Source organism: Mya arenaria, chromosome 4, assembly GCF_026914265.1.
Source record: "Mya arenaria isolate MELC-2E11 chromosome 4, ASM2691426v1".
NCBI classification, from domain to species: Eukaryota; Metazoa; Mollusca; class Bivalvia; order Myida; family Myidae; genus Mya; species Mya arenaria.
The window spans coordinates 40,466,155-40,484,386 of NC_069125.1; the positions used below are offsets into that span (position 1 = coordinate 40,466,155).

The 18,232-nt window shown below is 38.3% G+C and overlaps 2 protein-coding genes across 3 annotated transcripts; one reads left to right on the forward strand and one right to left on the reverse strand.

Moving 5' to 3' along the window:
• Nucleotides 1–1,059: 1,059 nt before the first annotated feature.
• Nucleotides 1,060–10,300, forward strand: LOC128230615 (putative ammonium transporter 1). 2 transcript variants are annotated; one of them, XM_052943040.1, is made up of 12 exons: nt 1,060–1,154; nt 1,436–1,607; nt 3,183–3,272; nt 4,674–4,901; nt 6,126–6,223; nt 6,561–6,698; nt 7,260–7,493; nt 7,697–7,835; nt 7,940–8,034; nt 8,455–8,581; nt 8,941–9,057; nt 10,011–10,300. In XM_052943040.1, exons 2-12 carry the CDS (start codon nt 1,547–1,549, stop codon nt 10,127–10,129), a joined length of 1,446 nt encoding a protein of 481 aa, XP_052799000.1. In that variant the 5' UTR covers nt 1,060–1,154; nt 1,436–1,546; the 3' UTR covers nt 10,130–10,300. The 2 variants fall into 2 exon arrangements, with proteins under 2 accessions (XP_052799000.1, XP_052799001.1); XM_052943041.1 differs by having other exon boundaries at nt 1,075–1,154; nt 1,401–1,607.
• Nucleotides 10,295–16,681, reverse strand: LOC128230616 (opioid growth factor receptor-like protein 1). Its single transcript, XM_052943042.1, has 6 exons — nt 16,291–16,681; nt 15,828–15,918; nt 13,855–13,930; nt 13,578–13,647; nt 13,050–13,201; nt 10,295–12,601 (listed from the first exon to the last, which is right to left on the reverse strand). The coding sequence occupies exons 1-6, from the start codon at nt 16,432–16,434 to the stop codon at nt 12,370–12,372; spliced, it is 765 nt and encodes a 254-aa protein (XP_052799002.1). The 5' UTR covers nt 16,435–16,681; the 3' UTR covers nt 10,295–12,369.
• Nucleotides 16,682–18,232: the final 1,551 nt, after the last annotated feature.

The following is an 18,232-nucleotide window of genomic DNA, read 5'->3' on the forward strand; positions in this document are numbered from 1 at the left end:
GAACACTTTGATTAGCATCAGTAGCACCGTCGGCGCTTGGGATATGCGCTGGGCGGGTATGCAGGGTATCTAGTGAAATAGTATTAGTTGATGTTGTATTTGTTGCAATAAAGGATATTGTTACTGTCGATTGTGTATTGAAATGATAAGAAACTCTTAGTTTTGAAAAAAAAATTCCACGTAACAACAGTGGAGAACTACTTTAAAAAAAAGAATCGTTATAGTATTTCAAGTTCGAAACCAATGTTTGAACACATATATACATATCTGACGAGCTCAAGTTAATGTTACAGTAGGTGCTATAGGGTTTGAGTTTTGCATTTATATGTATCCCCTCCATGTATTCTACACGAATGTTGTGATAGGAATGTCCGTTCGTCTGAAACCAATTTTCTCAAGGATGAATCACATGGCTTTATAAACAATTAATGCGACATTACAAAAATGTTAAATATTTTATCTTAGATAAATCACTTTTACAACCAATTATCACCAACTATGAGCTAGGCGGTGTCGGGGTTTTTCATCATATTCGGTGATATCTATATCTTCTTCCCGGAATATCAATATAAAAGAAAAACGACGGTCCGATTGTTCAGAACTTTTTAAAGTTAGCAACGCAACTTTCTACATCGTTGTTCACTCAAATAGTTGATGGCTCTCATTGCACTCTTCATACAGCTAGGTGTTACAGCCGTATAATTGTCAAAAATTAACACAGGTCACTTTACATGCTCCCTTAATCAATCATTTCTTTATCAATATTCACTGAACTTGATAGCAATGTTCGGGCATAAATTGGTTAGCCTGTTTTATTATCGTAAGTTTTATAGCCCACCAGATTGCAACATTTGTATGGAGTTGTTGGCCTAGAATTGTTGAATTTGACCATCTCTACATATGTTGGCAATATTGCACTTAGTTCAGTTGTTAAACATATACGTTTCGCGGAATTTTAGTTTAATTTGATTGTTTATCGGTGTGAAACCAGCCATCACTGTTTTCCACTTCAGTACAATATCAAAATACAAATGCAATTAATTCATCTAAAATGTTTCGGTTCTACTTCGCTTGATATATAGGTAAAATGCGACGGCTCACAAAACAATAATCTTTCATAACATAGTGTTAAACGAACATGTGATTAAATGGGGGTATGTATATCTTAAATTATAAATTATATAATATTTCCTTATAAAACAAAACAAACAAAATTCATTCAACGCCGTTAAATGTTGAGGGCAAGTTCTATCGATGCCCTATATATCCAGAATATATTCATGTGGAACAGATTTGCCTTACTTCGTTCATTCATGTATTTTAAGTAATACAAATGACATACATGTTTGTTTATGGTCTTAAACCACATGTTATAGAAGGTAATTTTAAACTTTTATTAGGGATTTCAGACAATAAAAGCCCATGTCAATTGCAGCCCGTGTTGTACGTAGTCATGGAAAATTGAGACACGTGCTGAAGTCAGGTCAACGTAAGCAGCCCGGGTCAAGGTCAAAGTTCAGCTGTCGGTTCAAAATTCAAGATCAAGATGAGTCTAGGAGAGGAGGTGGACCAGTTCTTCAAGGTCATTATGGGGATGATCGTCATGTGTAAGTGCATTAATAGAGTTAAAGTCAAAGTATTGGTGCAAAGTTAAAAGTCCAGGTATGTCTAGGAGAGGAAGTAGAGGGGTTTTTCAAGGTCTTCCTGCGAATGACCTTCATGTGTAGTAGTGTCAGATATCGAAGCTTAGGCCGAATTAGTCAAGGTCTTTGTGGGGATGCTCGTCATTTGCAAGCCGCTTTGTGTAGAGGTCAAAGTCAAAATGTGTTTCTTGGTTTTTATCATTAAAGCACAAAATTAACAACATAACAACAAAAACAACCACAAGACGATCTACACTTCTAAAGACACTATACATGTCAAATGCGCTGTTAATTTATGAAAATAGAATTGTTTTCCATATACCTGTGCATGTATTATTAATATATCGGACCTAGACATACTTGGTATGAACATTTTTGACACACATAAATCGAGTATTCGAGAGTTAAAGGCTCGTCAGTATTTTGACCAGATATGTTGCAATTAGGTTAAAATGAACTTCCAATGGTTCCGATTTTACATTCGAAGTTAAGTACCCTATTCACCTTTTCATAATCTATTTAAGTCTGGCACTAGGTTTTTCAGATAAGGCATGGGTTTTCTCATTTCTATCATTATACACAAAAATAGTAACCATTATGTTTTATTGTTTTGTGAATCATTTCGCATTAACTCTATGAAGGAACCCTTCATTAAGTGTATTGCATTTCTTGATATATATTTTTATGAGAACAGCTTTTCAATTTTTGTCGTTATTATATCCATACAAAAATATAAACTATTGAATAGTATATGTGTTAGAACTTTCTATTAATGTGTCTCCTCTATCGAGATCTTGAGTATCAAAGCAAAAGTTTATGACAATAAGAAAAAAATAATGAAAGAAACTGTTTGCTGTGTAACGGAAACTACAGCGCCACAGACACAGACTTTTGCTTGAGCAGTGTGACTTTATTTGAAACAGAAATATCAGAGTATTTGAGCGAATTGAATATTTCAAGAAAATCTTCAAACCCAGGAAAAGTGGTTCATTATAAATCGGACGAAGGTGTAAGATATGGATAAATACATAATGCGTCACGGACACTACAACTGTAGGTTATGATTAAACAAGATGGACAACAATTATTTAAAGCTAAACTAATTTCCTAATTTTGACTTGTTTCTAGTTATTGATGGATATATGTATGCATTTTTGAATATATTTATAAATACATATCGTTTTCTTCAAGCGCAACAGCATGGCGTTGAAAATATACAGTTTTCGGGTAGTGCCCAAACAGATGGAAAAGCAATAATTGTTCAAGCAATATCCCATTACATTAGTCGCCTGGGTCTATAATTTAAACCGATTTTAACATCAAGTTCACAGAAACTTGTGATATACTTATGTACATGGCAAACAATAAACGACTCAAAATACTGTGAAAATGGCGTCTAGAATCCATTAAAAATAATCTGATTATATACTAAGTAAAAAGTAGATTCATTTTGGTGATTGTGGTGATTTTACTTACATTTAGGTTTGGATTATACCCAACTAAATCTTAACGATTTATGTTTGTTTTAATGCTTTTCAGTCATGCAGTGTGGGTTTGCGTTTTACGAGGCCGGGTCCGTCCGCAGCAAAAACGTGACCAACATCCTTATAAAGAACGTCATTGACTCGTGTAAGAGGAAATTCTCGTACTTATCTGTACACTGCACACTGGCCCTGCCTGAATTATCTGCACTTTTGCATCCAAGTTTTTAATTATTTAAGAAGTAAAATTTATTTTACCGAAGAATCGCCGTAGCAAATTATATGATATGGTGGCATATTTCTGCCATTTCGCGAAATGACAGATATCTGCCATCATACAATTATTGGTGCGTTTAAATATATTCAAACGTGGTAATAGAGAGATCTTACGAAAATAGACGAAAGTTAGTGCACATGAGTGTTATGAAAGTATACTACATGTACCTACAATACTTATACTATACGTAACAAGTATATTACGGTCGACTTTTTTGATTTCATAAAAATCTTCAAAACATCATAATTTGACTATAGAGAGTGTTTTTGTGAAAGAGAATATGTTGTCAGATAGGGTGAGTCTGTCAGAGCGGGTGAGTCTGTCAGAGATGGTGAGTTGGTCAGAGCGGGTGAGTTGGTCAGATAGGGTGAGTTGGTCAGATAGGGTGAGTCTGTCAGAGCGGGTGAGTCTGTCAGAGATGGTGAGTTGGTCAGAGCGGGTGAGTTGGTCAGATAGGGTGAGTTGGTCAGATAGGGTGAGTTTGTCAGAGCAGGTGAGTTTGTCAGATAGGGTGAGTTGGTCAGAGAGAGTGAGTTTGTCAGAAAGGGGTGAGTTGGTCAGATAGAGCGAGTCTGTCAGTGAGGGTGAGTTGGTCAGAGAGAGTGAGTTTGTCAGAGCAGGTGAGTTTGTCAGAGCAGGTGAGTTTGTCAGAGTGGTGAGTTGGTCAGAGAATGTGAGTTTGTCAGATAGGGTGAGTCTGTCAGATAGGTTAGTCTGTCAGATAGGGTGAGTCTGTCAGAGAGGGTGAGTCTGTCAGAGAGGGTGAGTCTGTCAGAGAGAGTGAGTTTGTCAGAGAGAGTGAGTCTGTCAGAGAGAGTGAGTTTGTCAGAGAGAGTGAGTCTGTCAGAGAGAGTGAGTTTGTCAGAGAGAGTGAGTCTGTCAGAGAGGGTGAGTTTGTCAGAGAGAGTGAGTTTGTCAGAGAGAGTGAGTCTGTCAGAGAGGGTGAGTCTGTCAGAGAGAGTGAGTTTGTCAGAGAGAGTGAGTCTTTCAGAGAGGGTTAGTCTGTCAGAGAGAGTGAGTTTGTCAGAGAGGGTGAGTCTGTCAGAGAGGGTGAGTCTGTCAGAGAGAGTGAGTCTGTCAGATAGGGTGAGTCTGTCAGAGAGAGTGAGTTTGTCAGAGAGGGTGAGTCTGTCAGAGAGGATGAGTTGGTCAGGAGGATCACCGATTCTTTTTTTACCCAAGACACGGACTTGAAAGTGACAGCTTAAACTCGAAACTGTCAGAACGGAAAACTTGGACACTGATCTTTTCAACAAACACCTTCTTTTTCAGTTATAGCAGGCGTTGCCTACTGGATATTCGGGTTTGCGCTTGCCTATGGGGAAGGGAATAAATTCATTGGCTACTCCAACTTTGCCCTGAAGGGAGTTCCAACGACCGAATATGCCAACTTCTTCTTCCAGTATTCGTTTGCGGCATCCACAGCCACCATTGTTTCCGGGGCCGTCGCCGAGCGCTGCGAGTTCTTGGCCTATTTTGTGTACAGCTTTTTAATAACAGGTATATCTATATATACATATATATAATTGTTTTGTGTGTTTGTCGCATAAAAGAAGTATTGGAAGTCCTATATAATATCAAACACTTACCAGGGTGAACATATGATGATGACGCATATCATATAACACACCAACTTACTTTGTAGATAAAATGGAGGAAAATACAAAAATTAGTAAAATAGTCTACAAGAATCTTATTATACAACTTAAACCTGAAAATAGAACTCGAGAAGAAAACTGGGAATCTCAATTTGATCTTAACTCTATACAATGGAAAAATGTGTACACACAGGCGCTCAAACTAACAATAGATACGAAACTTCGGGAATTCCAATATAAATACATAATGAATATCCTTCCAAACAATGATAAGCTTTACACGTACAATATTGTTGCATCAAGGTTATGTGATTTTTGTGTAATGAACATCGACTCAAACATCCATATGTTTTGGGAGTGTCATATTTCGCAGACGTTTTGGGGTGAATTTAGAACATTCATAACGAATTATTTCAATGAAGTGAGCTTTAGAGAACTATCATATAAAATCATTAGCTTTTGTGATTTAATGCCAAACAAAGAAAAATTTGGTTATCAAATAAATTTTATGATACTTCTAGGAAAATATTTCATTTTTAAATCAAAATGTGAAGGAAAAATATATCTCAATAAACGACTAAAAATAGAGAAAACAATAGCAACAATGAAGAATAAAATCAACACATATAATAGACGATGGCAACAGTTAGAACACTTATTATCTTAGTAAAACAGCTCCAGTATATAGTAGTATTGTAAAGCGCATTTGAATGAATATCCACCAAAGAACTGTACTTTATAAGATCCATTTTTTTAAAGCAAGTAGGTTTTTTAAAGTTAGTAGGTGGTGTTTTTTTCATTTTTAAATTTAACATTTAATTAAAAACACTATTTCAAAACATCAAATACACACCACCTCTCCCATTTTTTTTGTCTACCTTTTTATTTGAAAACAAGTCCCAAACGCTAATAGGAGTTTTCAAACAAAGAGTTAGATCAATATTTATTTGTTCACATTGATATTATTTAGTATAACGGTTTGTATTAAATGGTATACATATATAATTATGTCATTTATAAATGTTTGTATAAATGAACATTTGGGCAATAAAAAAACAGAAACCAGAAAATGTATTTCGAAAAGAACTGTGAATCAAATTACTAGAAGGCAACGACTGTTTTCCAGGCGTTGTCTATCCTGTGGCTACGCACTGGTATTGGGGTGGCGGGTTCCTGGCCCAGGGAGTAGACTATGGAGGCGACATCGGCGTAGTGACTTACATTGTTAGTAAAAACTCTTACCACGTTATAGGTATGTAAGACTGTCCTGGCGTGGGGCGTAGTCTATGTGGGGACGGCATTGGCGTTAATACGTTTTTCGTTAGTATATTCATAGAAATAATGTTTGATTGAATTTTGGGTTTGGTTGCTCACGTTGTTTTAGCCTTAATGTGTCAATGCGATATCGAAAAGACAACAATACTGGTTTCGGCATCCACTGGGTGACAAAACACTAAAACAAATGTAATATTTGTTGCTTATGCTCACATATTACATTGTTTCACTAATCAATACATGATTTTGTAAGTCTGACATACACAACTTAACGTCTGATTGGTAGGACTTTGCCGGTAGTGGTCTGGTGCACGTGATTGGCGGGTCCGCGGGATTCGTCGGTGCGGCAATCCTTGGGCCGCGTGTGGGTCGGTTTGGGAAAACATCCAACTCCGACATGATAGTGAGAGGGCACTCTGTTCCGGTAAAACTTGTGATATATGTTTTCTTTCTAAATTTAAATTATTCCTATATACGATATTAAGTTTATACTTATTCCTTTTATCTCGATTGTGTTACTTTCATGCGGCATTTTAAAGATACACTCTTACGCCCAAATAAGATGTACCACTTTTAAACAATTGTTTTAATTTACCGAAAGGGATAAATCAATATCGAAAAAAATGGTTCTTATGAAGGAAACCGTGTTTAATACGAAATAAATGTGTAGCAAACACAGTATTTCTACCTTATTTGACGATAGTTGTAAATATTTTAGGACCCACCAGTCATTTAATAGTTGTGCGTTTTCAGCTATAGAAAACGGTTACAATCTTGTTATCAGTAATTAATATTTTCCATGAATGCTTTATTATGAAGTCGTTAAATGTTTATCACTCAAAATTTATGTTTGTTATACATGTGTATGTATTGATTTAAAATACGAGTATCACTTTAATGGAAAATATGTACATGTTTGGCCTACTCTACACAATGCATATTATGGAAGGCCCTTACCTCACAAGCCAATTACCTTACCATACAGATAGCGGCTCTTGGAGGATTCATTTTGCTGTTCGGCTTTCTCGCGTTCAATGGGGGGTCCCTTGGCACCATCAGCAACCCGGGGGACGGCGCAATTGTCAGTCGCGTTATCGTTAACACCATCATCGCAGCCTCGTTCGCCGCCTTCTCCTCCCTGTTCGTCGCCCGGTGGACTCCAATAGGCAGCCGTCACTGGAGTCTCATGGCCACCCTAAACGGGGCGCTAACTGGAATGGTAGGTCCACTTAAATCAATGGTTTGAACTGTAGGTCGTCATGATCGCTTGGAAATTATTGGTCATACAATAGTTGACGAAACTGATAAGAATAATGATAGTCCACGACTATCATTAGCAATACCTTTAAGTATAATAAACAAGTGTTATTCGTATTTTAATTTGTAATTTATGCCCATCCGACCAGTATAAATCGTTCACAGGTGTCGGTTTGTGCGGGCTGCAACGTGTTGAATCCTTGGCAGTCGGCTATCATGGGTCTCGGGGCGGGCGTGGTCTACCACCTTGTGTCGCAGGGTGTCCAGAAACTTGGCGTCGACGATCCACTTGATGCATGCGCACGTTCGTATATAGAGCTATTTCATTTATTCCAATCATATTAAACGATTTTAATCAGATTGATTGATTGATAGAACTGGTAACTCAAATATGTTCTCTGCGTTCAGTTCACTTTGGCGGCGGCGTCTGGGCTCTCGTGATGCTGGCATTCTTCCACAAAGATGAGGGCATCTTCTTTCACTGGAACGCGCGCTCAGGGCTGGTAGGAATAACTGGATAATCAATTTGATATCAGGAAAAAGGTTTTAAAGCCTTTGCTTTTGGAGAGGTGACTTCAAAACATATAAAAACATTTAAAACTGCTATGGTTCGAGCAGGCGGTCGTTCGAGAACTGGCGATCGGTCGAGGTCGGGGCTTAGTCCCGACCATTTCCCTTCTATTTTAATATTAAATATATTTTCGAACGACCGCCTGCTCGAACGATCGCAGTTTTACTGTATTTGGATACTTTAGCATGTACCATTGTTGGCCGTATCGACAAATAAAGATGAAAAATATGATAATATAATTATTGCTAAAGAAATCATCATTTAATTCCGATTACGGCCACCTGTGGTATGTACATATATGTTCAATATCACATTAAACTAGTGCGATCAATCGTAAGTGAACACATTTCAGTTCCTGTGTTGGCAGCTGGCGGGCCTGGGAGTCATCCTGCTGTGGACGGTGGCCACTACCGGTCTCATTTTCGGAGTTCTTCGCCTCCTCAAGGTGTTGAGAGTCCCAGAGGAGATGGAAATTAGAGGTATTTGTTTTTTCTTTTAGTAAGAGTGTTCTATAATTCGACCTTGTACCCCAGCATTTGCATACATGATCTATCATATTACTTGATATAATTATACGCCATAAGACACCAATCGTAAAACCTGAAACCATAAAACTTGATCTAGTGATCTACTTTATGACTGCACATCTTATAGACAAATTCTGATCTAGATTTATCAAGTTACTTACGTTAGTCATGTTAGTTAAATTGCATTTGCAGAATTATACATCCGTGACTAAGCAAGCATGGAGTGGAAACTGCGCACTCCTGTACAGTTTCCAAATTGGCGTTTGACAAAAAAATCCACAAAAAAAGACTTAAATCTTCTTCACTTCCAGGCCTGGACATCCCAAAGCACCATGAGCCAGCGTATCCGGTGGAAGCGTATGGACACGGTCATATTGAGCGGATGCTGCGCGCTTTACTCTACCATTCTGATGTAGACGGCGCTAAAAGTAAGGCAGACATTTCAACCTTTCGTGTTTCTATGAACAACAAACTTTAACTTTACTTTGGTATAAGTGACTGGTGACCAAATACAACAATAACATGTTTGTCGCTGCAAAAGAACATATAGTAACACACTGCAAACAGGGTGCTGCTATTCCGAGTGGCAAAGCAGTGGTCATCGCCGCTGTAAACGGCGTACTTTATTGTATACTCACTCTGCAATTACGTATTGCGACGTGGTATATGACTGGAATAAATCTATAGATTTCCAAGTCCCATTTCTTCTTGTATTACATCAAATATTTTTGTAAATGACATTAATGCACCTGGGGTAACAAAGTGGGACGTAAAGATGTATGTAGTTTAAAATAGTGCGAATTAAACGACCACTTTATTTAAATATGACGCCAAACCTTCCTTTCTCATATCAAATATGGCATATGCTCTTTACGCTGTAATGCACCAGTCAATTGTAACCACCGCCCCCAGGTCCGGGGGTATACCGGGGATAGCCGGGGAAATGGGCCGTGTTTTCCCAGGTGGCCGCGCAGTGCCGTGTGAATGCGGAGGTTTTGTCTTCGCAGAAATATAGCGGGGAATGGGCATAACCTAGGGTCCCTGGGCTGCGGGGGCATTTGGCGGGGATTTTACCATCTGTTCGTCTCCGCAGGGCGGGGATTTTTCCCGGGGTTGACTGGACCGAAAGTCAAAGTCCCCGCTATTCCCCGGACCTGGGGGGCCGTGGTTACAATTGGCTGGTGCGTAAATGATTAATGGATATTATTTCACCTACTTTCGGGGTAGGGTAAGAGTGATATTTTCCAAATGTAACTGATAAATATTTGTTTTTAAATATCGATATTTCAAGACGTTTTCGCATTATGTTATGTTAAAGGCGAAGCATGGTGACAACAAGTGTTCACGCGATGGTTCATTATTGTATGTTTATATTTTTCAGGAAAGCCTAAGAAGGGACACGGGGTGGACTACTGGTCACTGGAGGACAAAGGACCGTACGAGAATCCGGAAGTGCGCCAGTTTGCCGTGTTTAAGGCGCAACATGGCAACAAGGAGTGATCATGTTATTTAACATAATTACCGCATTGTCTTCATTCAGTGGAATTGATTCTTTGTTTTGACATCTACACTGGTTCTTGTTAGTGCATATCATAATTGCTGCATTTGTAGACGGAAGTTTACGTACGATTATTACGAAAAGCGGAATAATAAATAAAATTATGATACATTCACGGTGTTTATAGTACTTTAAATTTATTCTTATTTATATTGATTTGGTTTAAACATATTTCATTTTCAGAGAACATTCATATGCAATAGTATACAAAATAATCAGGGCTGAAAGAAGATAAACAACTTATGAGAGCCCTTTCCAACTTGAATTGCAAGATTTGGACACATTCTGGCTCTTCGCCGGATAGACAATTATTAAAAATAACAATTATAGAAATATAAAATGAAAAAAACAACACATTGATACGTTAAAGAATGGAGAAACTACATGAAGTATAATGTATGAGAATAGAGTAAAAGGTTGGAGACCATGAGAGCAGGATGATTGAGCGACTAGAACTATTTTGTTTTTTTTATGGTGGCATATCACTGCCATAAGATAACCTGTTAACGTTCACGAATTGCTTCGTGTTTAACTGTTAATAGCTTAATTTTCGCGATAATTATCTATCTATCGATACACAGATATCGTAAAATAAATATCATGAGATTAAAAACAGGCTTGATCGTACACAGAGTGCCACCTGTTACCTTTATTTAGCTGTACGTGTAAGATTGCAATACATTTCACTTCGTGAACACCAAACGTATATAATTATTTCAATCATGGCTAAACCATATAACGCGAAATATAGCGTTTGGTTCTCATTCGGTGAAATATATCACGATCTTATTCTGAACCAAACAAATATCCTCTCTAACGCAAACTGTATTTAAGCATTTAAACAGCTGAAGTTGCACAATGTAATTAAAAAAAAGGTAAATAAATATGGCAAGACATGCCCGTGTTGTAGGTATATCAGGCGCGTAACTAGGGCCAACTTGGGATGACGCACATTGAAATTAGTTCATTGACGAACAGCAAATCAACTCATTCACCCCCCCCCCCCTTCGGTTTATATTTAAAATTCGCGGTGTTCGGTGTGACATAAACATCGACCTGTCAAAATATCATTACACAACTGCGTATTTGCGTACAGTCAGCTACGCACCTGCATATACACTATTCATTTATAAATTAAACATGACAAAAAACTAAATTAGAAATGCGCGCACGTCAGTAAAGCAAGCAATGTCACAACAGTTGTGCACAACGTGGTTTAGTTAGATCTCTATTAAACATCCGTGTAACCAGTGTTAAGTTTTGATTTACATGTGTAACTAATACACTTGATAATTATGCCGCGTGGTTGGTGCGCAAATTCCGGGCTCCATTGTTATCAGCGACAGTGCCAGTAACAACATCGCTGAACGACGCTACTTTTTGCGGAGGTCTGCCAAGCCAATGGCGGCGATCAGTTTCGTCTAGGGACTGACCAGACCCAATAGCAGTGGATATTTCCGTCACTAGCTTGCCGGTACTTTCGCCGTCGGCCTCTGACTCCGTCCAGTCGCAGGCAGTTTCGTCGGCTGTATTGTTTAAGACGATCCTGCCTTGTAACAGCATAAACGAGCTTGGTTTCTAATTCACAGACTTCATTTTCGAGTGCACTTCCTTGAGCGTTAATATCAATTTAGCCAGCCAAGATGGGTGCCTGTCCGTATGTTCATGGGTGGCAAAGGCATATGGTCATGAATACCATGTTGAGTTTATGAACTATTCAATTGTTTTAAATAAAAAACTATGTATTTACAAACAGCATATCCTGACATCAGCGTGTGTTTTTTTTTTCTGGCAAATCAGAAATGTGTAAAATATAATAATCAACTTAACCGGGCAAAAGTTTCTTGCTAATCGAACGCAAAATCATAGGAGATTTTTATCGTTCAGTATGCTGTAAAGCAGACAGTTGGACATATCCCTTGCCCATTTAGATTTGTGTTTTTAATTGGGAGATTCTTTAATTACGCTTAGTTAGTTTCTCACGGTAAAAATGTGTGTTAGGGTTACCAGTTCCATGTTTGCCTGTAATGCTGGTCTCATTTAATGTTTTAATAATGTCATTTTCAGTAACTTCACTCTTCGCACCCTCATTTAAATATCCCGCCGCATCTTGCTCTAAATATTCTTGGAAATCTTTCTCAGGCTCATCCTCCTCTTCAGAAAAGCCTTCATAATTATATATTCAGAAGGGTTCCGGAAGGACGCGTTTCACAGAGTCCCTTATAAAATCAACCTCGTGCGGGTCCTTTATGGCGTAAATCCAGTAATAGATGCTGCCCCTGAGCGCCGGTAGTTCATCGTGGTCAATCGCTTCCTCGATGATGAAGCGGACCCATGGCACCTGGTAGCGGTCGAGGCCGAGTTCCCCCAGAGCTTTGATGATCCTGGTAATGCGCAGGTAGTTGTGCTTTGACCTGAAACAGCAATTCCGGGACAATTGTGAAAAAAGATTGTCCTTCTTTAGGCTTATCGTAAAGTGAACAATAAAATGCATTGTTTCATTATTTGACACCATGCATGGGCTTATATTGGTTGTGAACAGTCAAAAATATGCAGTTTGAAATTACCAACACGATCCCTGCTTAGAGAAGGCGGGGTATGCTATTGTTTACATGAAGTACTTTTGAAGTTTTTATATATGTTATTATATAGCTTCGTCGGAAATGAAATAACCTTTGTGAACGGCCAATGACGTTGCAGAAATGTAAGCGGGTACTAATAATGCACAATTACTGGTTACAAACCAGCTCTGATCATTGAATCCAGAGAAAAAGTGTCCTTGGTGAATCTTAAAATAATGTAGCGAGACAATGAAAGTGGGGTTGGATGAGAAGCGGAAACTTGTACCACTTAACCACTTACTTGTTGAGGTGCCTGTATCTGTGGCGCCAGTTCTCGGCACAGCGGCGGACGGACCCGTCCAACTCGGAGGCCAGCTCCATGCCATAGAAGTGCAGCATCATCTTGTACGCCTTCAACACACGCCTACTCAGTCGGTCGTCATTACGTATAGCCTAAAAAGTGACCGTTGTTTTCAATAAACATGTCATCACATTTCGTTTCTTTACCGTCTTACCAAAATAAATATAGGGATGAAGGAATATCTTGTACGCCTTCAACACAACTTTCTTTCAACCTTGAGGAAGTAGTATCAATGTACAGTTTTTACATTTCAAACACGATTGGAATATTTTTAGCAAGTGTTTGTCTATATACAGTACCTACATCTCCCGCTCGTCAAAGGTAGCACATTGTTCAACCTATAGTCAGTCTTGTATATTTTATACAATTATGTTCATTAATATCAAAGATAATTTCTATTTTCACATCTCTTATCAACTCTGTGTGAAAGGAGTTACCCCACCTAAACACATAATAGAATGTACCCACCTCTGCCTCGTGTGCCTGCAGGGGCTGGGCTAGATGGTTCATACCTCGCCCGTCAGGGATGGGGAAGAGCCTGGGGAAAAACAGTCTTCTATTCATATTTCTTTACTTTATTAAGTTTCCGAAACATTTGGCATTGTCTTGCAACTTAAAGAAAAAATCGTCAGTTTAGTACTTACATATATTCGTAAGTTCAGCTCTATAAATTCGTCATATATTATGAGTTCTAAGTACAAGACTCATCGCCTTATTTGTTGAAAGTAAACATTTAAAGTCCTACCACTGAATGTAGCGATGGTTCCTCTCCAGCATATCGTAATTGCCCTTCCATTTTAACATCTCTTCTATTGTGTAACCTAAAAGATACAATATAATTTTGTAAAGTTACATTAAACAAGAGGGCCATGATGGCCCTAAATCGCTTACCTGAGTAAAAGAGATTAACCTTTGTTATCAATATAGCTTGTTTCTCAAAGAATATTGAACAAGAGCTGTCACAGTATGTGACAAACGCCCCCGAATGTGACATTGACCTATGAACAAGTACATAAAAAGTTGATCTTGCTTTTATGTGTCAAATACATATTGCAAGTTACTTTAAATTGCCTCTGAGCATAGAAAAAATACCAACCATACTTGACAGCCAACACTCTTATATCCTCATATTCAGCATTCCATTGTGAATAAACACTTAGTGTATCTTTCACCTTAGAGGTAGGGATATGGGTCTTCCACACGACACGTTGTCTTGGTATGTCGAAAACATGGCAAGTCATTTTAAAATCTGTCCATATAAGACAAAGTCACAGCGCGGACACGACAGCATATATTTTCCTTCAGGTTGCCATGGCAACCAGAGTTCTCCATGGAATTAATTTCTTTGAACAATTTTGAAAAAGCACCAACAAAGGATCATTCCTATAAAGTTTCATCAAAATTGTCCAAGCGGTTTAAGAGAAGAAGATGATTATAACCAATTGTTGACATTTTCCTTTAGGTTGCCATGGCAACCACAGTTCTGCATGGAATTAATTTCTTTAAACAATTTTGTAGAGGCACCAACCAAGGATCATTCCTATAAAGTTTCATTAAAATTGTCCAAGCAGTTTAGGAGAAGTAGATGATTATAACCAATTGTTGATATTTTCCTTTAGGTTGCCATGGCAACCAGAGTTCTGCATGGAATTAATTTCTTTGAACAATTTTGAAAAAGCACCAACCAAGGATCATTCCTATGAAGTTTCATCCAAATTGTTCAAGCGGTTTAGGAGAAGAAGATGATAATAACCTATTGTTGACATTTTCCTTTAGGTTGCCGTGGCAACCAGAGTTCTGCATGGAATTAATTTCTTTGAACGATGTTGAAAAAGCACCAACCAAGGATCATTCGTATGAAGTTTTATCAAAATTGTCCAAGCGGTTTAGGAGAAGAAGATGATTATAACCAATTGTTGACATTTTCCTTTAGGTTGTCATGGCAACCAAAGTTCTGCATGGAATTAATTTCTTTGAACAATTTTGAAAAAGCACCAACAAAGGATCATTTCTATGAAGTTTCATCAAAATTGTCCAAGCGATTTAGGAGAAGAAGATGATTATAACCAATTGTTGACATTTTCCTTTAGGTTGCCATGGCAACCAGAGTTCTGCATGGAATTAATTTCTTTGAACAATTTTGAAAAAGCAACAACCAAGGATCATTCCTATGAAGTTTCATAAAAATTGTCAATGCGGTTTAGGAGAAGATGATTATAACCAATTGTTGACGACGGACGACGAACGACGGACGACAGACGCCGGACATAGACCGATCACAAAAGCTCACCCTGAGCACTTTGTGCTCAGGTGAGCTAAAAGCAACCATTGTTACAATAAAATCAAACTACCTACTAAGCGAGGTGTACACGTTTCTGTCTGTCTGTCTAAAGTGGCATTTTGAAATCATTAAACCGTTTTACTGCATGGCGTCGTACAGATGCTATAATTTTAAAATTTGTAACTTTGATTGAATTATTTTCAATTTGCCAATTGCTTCTACATTCTATACATGCCAAGGGCAAATCCAGGAGGGGAGGGTTGGGGGCGTAAAATACGACAAAAGCGCTTGTGGTTATTTTCGACTGAACATTTTTTTGTGAAAGGAGGGCGATTCTTGCTATGTCAAAACCAATACATACTGGATAAATTCAGTTTTTTCATCTAGGTAATAGAATGGGTTGAGAAAATGAGCAACTGGGGAATAACATGACGCACCTGGAGCAGGTCTGGACTGGATCTTGTTGCTGTAGAACTCAAGGTTGGCACTCGACCGCTGTCGCGTCTCTGGCCGGACCTGTGACTGCATCTGATAAGGTCAAGCGGTCACATGCTAGTACTGTACGGTACACCGGGGTCTTTAAGTGAATGTCTGATCGAGTATTTGCACTATATATAATCGATATCCAAAGATCAACTTGACAAAGTATGAATATGTTACGTCTTTCATATAATTTACTTCCTTGTTTTACATATTTACGTTAATTCCAATACACTTAACTGCTTATTATAATTAAGATTAGATTGTGCATTAAATATAATGCTTGTTCTATGAAAAAATCCGAACAACTGCTGTAGACGATAGGTTCATTGATTTTAAATTCAACAAAGTTTTTTTTTCTGTATCAATTATCTTGTTTCATTATACCCACAAGCAACGTTAAGCTTAATATTATATTACCTTGTTGCGACTTGAACTGTTGGCGGACAGTCCATTTCTTGGCGGTTGCTGTCTTTCGTTACGCTTACGGATTTTCTCACTTGTTAACGCAGCTCGAAGAGCTGATGATTTTGTATGACGAATTGGCTTGATCACGGACCCCATACCTCACCAAAATCATAATTCCTCTATAAATTAAAATTTGATATCCACCGTCTTATGTACAATATAGTCATTTGTTTGTTTATTTACATTCCTGTTATACTGAAACTTCCACTGTTGGACACAGGGTATGGATCCCAATCACAGGTTAACTTGTTTGGAAGAATTTCAAATATTTGCTTCACAAAGCGAAAGTAAACAAAGGTCATAATGGGCAATAAGTTGATTATTGCAATGTTTATGCTATCATTATTTACCCCTCTTTGTACGCTCAACTCCTTTTAATAGTGTCTTTATGAAACATAAAGAAACTTTACTGTGGTCTCAGGCTAGTAGTGGAAGTGCACTATCGGATTTAGTACCCCTTCACCCTTAAAACATCCAATTTAACTTATGTTAATATTGAAAAAAAAGTAATAACATACGCTCAAAATGCATTTTCAACCATTTTCAATTCCAGTTCTGATGGAACAGCGAATGTTCAAAGGTTATGACCTTAGTTAATCCCCGTTTAAAGACGCACACTATATAGGTTTTAACAAAATAAGAAATTATTAAAATAAGTTCAATGCATTATTTTAAATTTACTGGGATTAACGTGGTAGACAGAACCAGTAAATTTTGAACAGGAGAAATACGGAAAAACTACGAAAGATACATGTGCCGTAAGCGATGTGATACATCAGTAAGTAAGATTCAATCCGTTATATTTACACCTCAACTTCCATTCCTTAAATGAACTGCCTTTCGGCAATTGCGTTCAACGCATAATCTTCGGATATGTTCGGATCGTAATTCATTGCATAACAATATACCTGAAAGCGATTGATCTTGTTATTGGTTGTATTGTGTCTGCAGGTCCCGTAAAATATAGATCAACATTTTTGAAAGTGTTAGTTTATTATATTTTAAATATATTGGTACCAGAAGTGTTTCAATTTTATGTTTTAAAGTGATTTCAAGTGGTTGATCTTTTCCCACGTTATTGTGACGTCATTTGAAAAAAAATGTTTCCGGTTATAGTCGGGTCGTTCTATTTACAGAATGGGTAAAAACGGATTACTTAAAGGTTTTCTTAAATGAAATGAAGTATTTTTTTAACGGTTCTTGAATAAAATAATGGACTATTGGTGTAAATATAAGGAATGAATTGCGGGGTTGATGTCATTATCGGGGATATGAACGCAATTGGGTTGGTCAAAGTACGCGTGGGGTCCTTCGGACTTCACACACATTGACCAACCCAATTGCGTTCATACCCCTTAAGTACACAACGATATCAAAAGTTTATGTAAGTTTTTAACTATTTTCATTTATTTTTGCAACGGTATCATGTGATGTCTAGTCCCTCTAAGATCGGCTTCAACATCAGACGGTATGCACCAGTCAATTGTAACCACGCCGCCCCCCCCCCCCCCCCCCGGTCCGTGGCCGTATACCGGGGATAGCCGGGAAATGGGCCGTGTTTTTACCTTCCACGTGGCCCTGCAGTGCCGGGTGAATGCGATGGTGTTGCCTTTTTGCGCCAAATATAGCGGGGACATATGGGCCTTACCTAGGGTCCCTGGGGTGCGGGGGCATTTTGTGGGGATTTAACTATTAGTTCGTCCCCACATGGCGGCGATTTTACCCGGGCTTGGCTGTACCGAAAGTCAAAGTCCCCGCTATTCCCCGGACCTGGGGGGGGGGGGGAGGGGCGTGGTTACAATTGACCGATATATTATATGGTTGTGTGCAAACCAACAGAATTGTTTTCCAAGCCCCAAAAGCGAAGATCCTTGTTATTTGATAGATACCGACG

Coding starts and splice junctions, on each gene's coding strand:
- LOC128230615 (XM_052943040.1), top strand. CDS start 1,547: ATGAGTCTAGGAGAGGAGGTGGACCAGTTCTTCAAGGTCATTATGGGG. Junction 6,699..7,259: donor TGAGAGGGCACTCTGTTCCG/GTAAAACTTGTG, acceptor CTTACCATACAG/ATAGCGGCTCTTGGAGGATT. Junction 7,836..7,939: donor TCCACTTGATGCATGCGCAC/GTTCGTATATAG, acceptor CTCTGCGTTCAG/TTCACTTTGGCGGCGGCGTC.
- LOC128230616 (XM_052943042.1), bottom strand. CDS start 16,434: ATGGGGTCCGTGATCAAGCCAATTCGTCATACAAAATCATCAGCTCTT. Junction 13,648..13,854: donor AACCATCGCTACATTCAGTG/GTAGGACTTTAA, acceptor GTTTTTCCCCAG/GCTCTTCCCCATCCCTGACG. Junction 12,602..13,049: donor AGATACAGGCACCTCAACAA/GTAAGTGGTTAA, acceptor TTGCTGTTTCAG/GTCAAAGCACAACTACCTGC.